The 7,341-nt window shown below is 34.3% G+C and overlaps 1 protein-coding gene across 1 annotated transcript; it reads left to right on the forward strand.

Moving 5' to 3' along the window:
- Positions 1 to 1,827: 1,827 nt before the first annotated feature.
- Positions 1,828 to 3,615, forward strand: LOC143538685 (isoleucine N-monooxygenase 2-like). The gene is made up of 2 exons (XM_077032186.1): positions 1,828 to 2,754; positions 2,912 to 3,615. The coding sequence occupies exons 1-2, from the start codon at positions 1,828 to 1,830 to the stop codon at positions 3,542 to 3,544; spliced, it is 1,560 nt and encodes a 519-aa protein (XP_076888301.1). The 3' UTR covers positions 3,545 to 3,615.
- Positions 3,616 to 7,341: the final 3,726 nt, after the last annotated feature.

Consider the following 7,341-nt stretch of genomic DNA (forward strand, 5'->3'; position numbering starts at 1 on the left):
AATCAATACTATATTTGAAACCAATATTTTTTTTCTTTGCCATCAATAGAAGAGAAGTGATTTTGGAGGGAATTTGATAGTGAGAATTAACATCAGAATGCCATATATCCAGAATTATTTTCTTTTATTAGTATAGATAGATACCATATTTTTATACTTTTTTTTATCTTGTATATATGTTATACAAAATATTTATAACAAGATAGTTTACCTTCGCGTTGCAGCAGTGTGTTTATTCAATTATATAGTGCATTTACATATATGTTTAAACCAGTGCTGTAACAATCGGATTCCAAGGCCTTGGAATTAGCGACTACAATGTCCTCGGACATCGACCTTGCCGCCCTTTCCCAACTCGGCCACCATTACTCGCCAAGGTTCAACACGATCAAAAGTCGGAGTACTCGGCCTCCAAGGTCAACTTGGCCACCAATTTTTTATTATTATTATTTTTTTTTGTAAAAAATTAAAGATAACAACAAAACTTGAAATATTTTGAATTATTTTTTTATATGAATTATGCTTATTTTAACATGAATTATGCTTGTTTTAACATATATATAATATTCAATAATTGCTTTATGTTATATTTATGTCCGAGTACTCCCTACAATGGGGTCAGCCGCCTAGGGACCGTTTAACCCGTACTAATTGTTCCAATATTAGTTCTAAACAACCATTTGTTGACAAACAATAGCTCATAGTCTCACACAACACAACAATGGCTCCTAAATTGCGATTGCAAAACTATATTTGCGATGACAGTCCCCTAAACACGAAAGCAGGCCTTAATCGAGCTAGCAGCTCCCTGCTTCTGCGTTTTAACTGAAGAACATAGGTTTCACTACAAATTGCATATGATTACATTTTAGAAGACGTTTTTGATGTGTGATTTTAAAAGTGATGATATAATATTTTACAATCAGATGCAATAAAAAAATATCTAAATTGATAAAAGAAGACAATGGTGTTGAACAAAAACCTATATCACATGATAGAATGTCTGTTATATTTTTTTGGGTTGGACTTATGTTACAACCAAGACTAATTTATGTCTTAAATAACATGATGTATATTCATGACTTAGTAACTTATCTAGTAATTAACATATCATCTAAGCCAATAACATCAATATATACTCCCACGACATTCTCACTTATAATAAGATATACATAATATGATATATAGTGGGATTAGAAACCGGGAATACTACCTAAACTAAGTGTGGGCGATGCACGCTCTTGCAAGCCTTAGCCACTTTTACATAAACGAACCTGTAAATCAACCAGTCCAAATAAATCATGTAACTTAAAAGAATAACATACATGTAACATCAATTAGAAGGAATTGTAGTGTATGAAACTTGAAAAATCCTCAATAGCAAAGTAGCTAACATCAACAAAATCGCGAACTCTTCATAAAATTTGATAAGGCCTTGGGTGCACATGCACTAAAGAGCATAGATTTAAGATACACGGCTAGCAATTGAAAGTTTCACAAACTTTAAAATTAGCGGGTGATGGAAACTTTGGTTTTTAATATATATAATAGACGACCACCATGCATTTTCATGAAAATTAACTCCAATAATATCCACATTCCACATATCCTCAATCACAGCCACTTGATCTACACCCGTTTTCTGGCCATCAATACCACTGGTGACGTCCCCGTAAATACGAACATAAAAGAAACCTTAACAAATCCAGTTATCATGTTCACATTTTTTCAGTACGTATTCTAGATAAAAGAAACCTTAACGAACCTCCCTCAAGTCATTTCAAACTCACGTTCAACATCATATATCTTCATCATCACTATTCACTAATGATGTCTTTAGTTGTCATCCTACTTGTCATCCTGTGCTATTTTGTTAGTAGGTTCATAAACAAGAAATCTTCAAGCAACCAACATTCATTACCACCTAGTCCAACCCCTTTGCCATTAATCGGATGCACTGTCGGTTTTCTTCGAAATAAGCCAATTTTCCGATGGATCCATAACCTCATGGACCAGTATGACGCCCCGATCCTTTGCATCCGACTAGGACCTTCAACCCACGTCATTGTAGTTTTGTCCCAAGACCTTGCATGCGAGATCCTCAAAAAACAAGATAAAATATTCAATTCCAGGCCTGATTTCTTGTCAGCCAATATGATAAGTGGCGGATTTCTCACTACAATCATGTCCCCATATGGCGAGCAATGGAGGAAGATGAAAAGAATCATAAACCGGGAGATGCTTTCACCACGAGTACACAAATGGCTCCAACCTAAACGCGGCAAAGAAGCTGATCTATTGCTTAGCTACATATGTAACCAAATAGAAAAACAAGATGCTGTAGTTGATGGTGGATTAATAAATGTTCGAAGTGTGAGCAAACATTTCATAGGAAACATATTAAGGAATATGTTTTTCGGGAAAAGATTATTCGGGCAAGGAATGGAAGATGGAGGGCCGGGTAAGGAAGAAACTGAAGTTGTCGATGCGCTTTGTACCATTCTGAAGTATCTTTATTCATTTTGTGTCACTGATTATTTGCCATGGTTAAGAAGAAAGATTGAATTTGATGGCCATGAAAAGATGACACGGAAAGCAATTGAAATTGTTCAAAAGTATCAAGATCCATTGATCGATGAAAGAATTCAAATGTGGAGCAATGGGGTAAGAACGGAAAAATGTGATTTGCTTGATGTCCTTATTAAACATGAAGACCCTAAGCTTACACCAGAGGAGATTAAATCCCAACTTCTCGTATGTTTTTCTCCATCAATTACTTTATTATCATTCACATGCACATGCTAATAATGTTTTGTTTGGTACAATATCTGTTTTACTTTTACACATTTCATATATGTTTGCATGCATGACTGTCTATTCCAAATTCATATTTGTGTCATGTCAAATTTAGGAACTAATGGCTGCCACAATTGATAATCCTTCTAACGCGACAGAATGGGTAATCGCTGAGATGATCAATGAACCTATGATCCTAAAACAAGCAGTCAAGGAGTTAGATCATGTTGTTGGGCGCCAAAAGCTAGTCGAAGAGCGCGACCTACCCAAACTCAATTACTTAAAAGCATGCATCAAGGAAAGTTTTAGGTTGCACCCTTTTGACCCTTTTATCCCACCTCATGTTTCAACAATGAGTACTACTGTTGGTGGTTACTTTATACCAAATGGTAGCCATATTATCCTAAGTCGACTTCGAATGGGAAGAGATCCAAATCTGTGGGCAGACCCATTGTGGTTCAACCCAGATCGACATCTACATGGGGAAGGAAAACAAGTGCTTCTTTCGGATAATGACCTGAAGATGATCTCGTTTAGCACAGGGAGTCGTGGTTGTCCTGGAATAGGGTTAGGCACAACCTTAACTACATTGCTGCTAGCAAGGATGGTCCAAGGGTTTACCTGGGAGGCACCATGTAATAAGCGGTCCGCCGAGCTTCTCGAAACTAATGATGGCATTTCCTTGGCTAAACCACTTATAGCAATTGCTAAGCCACGACTGCCTGTACACATGTACCCTACATATTGATAGGAGAAGTATCGTTTTTAGCATGATGTAGATGTATCTATCATATATAAGGGATGTGTTATTCATACACCCTCTCTAAAGATAAAATGTGTGTTAAAGGGTGTATAAATATGAAAAAAGGGTGTGTGAATAACCATTGCCATATATAAATGTTGTTTGTATTTTATTCTACCAAAAATAAAATGTCATGAGCCAGAGAATTAATGTACCTTGACCCGACTAGGGATTGTTTTCGTGTAGCGAGGAGGGAGATGAGAGAGGTTGGTTATGGTGACTTGACACTTGGCTAGGGTTAGTTTAAAGTCAACCTAACCAAACCATGGCTTGAGATTTATTGTGTGTTGCTTTTAATTATGTAACTAAGTTTAAAACCATTCTTTATTTATTGAATCACAATAAGTAATTATTCACCAACATATATATCTCCATTGGTTAAATCATCCATACGTACACACATATACGAACTACGTACATATATCATATGTATTATACCCGTTATAATAACATTTGATGATGATAATAATAACTAATGAATTAATAAAAATTATCATTTTCCTTAATGATAATTATCTAGACATTTAATAAGAGGACCGCACATAATAAACCTGGTTTAAATATGTATACTGTACGATTTCTTGGTGTGATCTATTTGAGATCATATATCAAGGGTAACAATCATGCATTTTGTGTTTTGGGCACACAATTTACACAAGATTTAATAGGCATTAAAGTAGACAGTAGTGGACATCTAGCAACATCTAACTGCCTCTAATGATATAAAGACTTAACGTCATCCTCAACACCCATTTGTATAAGCCTTAGCTTAATGACAATGGTGTAAGGTACAAAATCAATTATCCTTCCTTAATAAATATCCAATTGAGCATGAGACATGGCTTAGTGTCAATCTCATATGACGTTCAATCATTATTTTTCTCACAGAAATGTATCTGGCAGAAATTTTGGCGACAATGTTTTTTATGAATTAAAAAATAGGTAGATTTTAGTCACTTGATTGAAATCAATGGTACAATTTCTATGTAGATTCTTTATTTGTGCAACTCAAGTTTTATTTGTCTATCTAAATGCAAGATAATTTGAATATTTAGGTGTTAAAAGTTGTATTTTAAAAAGAAAAAGTCCTATTAACTTATTAAAAAACATGAAAGGACTTTTGGCTGAATAATTTCCATCGGTGACCTTGCAAACTTTCGATCGGATTTAGGTCATTAAAAAAATAAACAACAATAAAAACAATCCAACGTGATATAAGGCGTTCCATTCAGGCTTTGATCCTTAGTTATGTAGAAGTTTTAAAATCAAGTGATGTGTTGTTTAAACTTTTTAAATATGAAATGCTAATGACATGTTATTTTTGATATAACAAGTTAAGACTTTCTTGTTTTGGCGTGGTTAAACATTGAATCGTTAGTACAAACTCAAGAAAAAGTAAATTGGTAATGATGGTTAAACTTAGGGATTTCTTATCAAAACAACTTATTAGCTACTTAATTTTTATAAGTTAGTGTTTGGGTAATGTGACTTTTTGAACATTTTAAAGAAGGAAAAAAGAGTTTTTGATAAGTTAGGAGAGAGTAACTTATCAAAAACAACTTATAATAGTCAAAAGAAGGTGCAAATAAGGAATCTCAAACATGGCTTTAAGTATACAACACTCAAATGTAATAAAATAAAATAAAAATTCTCAAAATATGCCTTTTATAGAGCAATAAATCAAGAGTTTCATAGATGTTCCTTTTGTAGGACCTCCCAGGCCGCCATTATGCTTCGTCCATGCTAGTAATAAGATGCTTGCCCCTTCATAAATTATACAAGATAAGGTGAACGTTAGGTATCAATTTGTTTTCAAATACAAAATTCCTATTAATTTATTAAAAACCATAAGGCTTTTAGCCTAGTGGTATTCATATGTGATGTAAGATGTCCTATTCTCGTGAGGTCGTGGGTTTCATTGTTCTAGACCCGTCGTGTAGAAGTGATATAAATTTACAATAGCTTTAGAATGACACGCACCCTTAAGAGTTGAAACAAAGCGACGCGATTACTTTGACCACTAAAATGAGTATAATATGTTCATGAACTATGAATCTTCCTAAATGTGTAGTAAGACAAATATGCAAACCGATAACATAGTACTGCTTTGACTTTTATGGAAGTCAAATATTGCTATCATTGGGTTGCATATCATAAATTTGATTGTATTGTGATAACTTTTGTATTTGTGTAGTTCTTTCTGTCATAAAGCATTTGTTGTTTTAAGGAAATAAGCCGACAATGATGTGTGAGAAAATGGTTGAAAGTAATTATTACGTATAATAATGAGTGTAGGGACGAAAATGTAATTGTTTTCACATGTCCAGGACTGTTTTGTATAATTGTAATAACTAACTAATTGTTAGTTAGTAACCGATATTATAACGGATCTAGTGAGTAATGAGATCGTAGACTTGATTTGATCGAAACTTGTCTCTCTGATTCTATCAAGTTGGCATAAGAGCTTCCGTTCCTCGGAATCTCTTGATTACGCCTAATTCACCGTATTTCGTCATCCAATCCGTTCAATTCAATCAATTCGTTTTGTCCTGGTTTTAATTTCCTGAAATTAATCACTCGTTCCATCAATTCCATCTCTGAAACACCCAATTCTTGTATGATTTTATTCCAATTTGTTGATTGATCATCTTTCTGAGTGGTCGAGTTCGGTTTGGATATGATGCTAGAGATGTGGATGTGAGTCAGGTCGGTATTATCCGGTGACCATTGTGCTTTGAATTTTGTATTTTGTTTTGAAAATATAAATTTCAGTCTCTAGTTGAAATGCTAATAGACATGTATTTTTTTTGTATAACTAGTTTTTTTTATCCGGCGTGTTGGGCAGTTGTTAAAACCCCAACGTTGAAACCTGAGTGTTATGATGGCAAATCGATACAAATTCGGTCGGTATCAGCTGCATTCGTTACCGTATAAACTTCGTTGGTAAAATTTAGCGTTAAAACCCAAAAAATTAATGCGTCAAATTAACTTAAAAAAGAAATAATATAATTTTTTTGAGGTGGACCAGTGGCCGATTTGGGAACGGGGTGGGGTGGGGTGTAACATCCTAAATTTTATGATAATAAATAAAGGAATTTATGTTAGATAAATGTGTGTTAATATTTAATTAAGATTAAATATAATATAAAGTATGGACTTGGGTGGGAAAGATGGGATAAGAGATGAGATGAGCTTTAGGTCCATAGGCTTAAAAGAGTATAAATACTCCCTTAAACCTCCCTAAAACCCTAAAAACCTTCATTTATCTTTTCCTTATTCTCTACACACTCTAAAACACACACATACATCTTCCATATACGGTCGTGAGCTAGAGAGAGATCTAAGACCCGAAACTGAGATAGATTTTGATAGATTTTGACTATACAAGCAAGATACAAGATCCTTGTTGAATATCAAAGTTAACCGTAGCCTAAAATGCATAAAGGTACGTTCTTTATCATTAAATGTTACCTTTTTATGAACGGTTTGCCCTAGAACTTAACCCTAGAGTAGATCGGGTATAGAGAAACCATAAAGTTGCAAACTTGATGTTTAAAATGGACTTAACAAACTCATGGGTATATTCGGCTCATAAAGAAAACCCTAGATCTAGCATTTGAATGTTTTAAACCCATAAAGGTTCAAGCTTTATGGATAAACGGGTTAAGTTTTGGCCGAAAACGGTTAGGGAAACGTTTATGGGTTACTACCAAACCAAAAAAGGGTGTTAATGTCATGCGATG

This window comes from Bidens hawaiensis, unplaced genomic scaffold, assembly GCF_021521415.1.
Source record: "Bidens hawaiensis isolate Kalapana, Puna unplaced genomic scaffold, B.hawaiensis_p1.1 tig00011664_1, whole genome shotgun sequence".
Lineage (NCBI taxonomy): Eukaryota > Viridiplantae > Streptophyta > Magnoliopsida > Asterales > Asteraceae > Bidens > Bidens hawaiensis.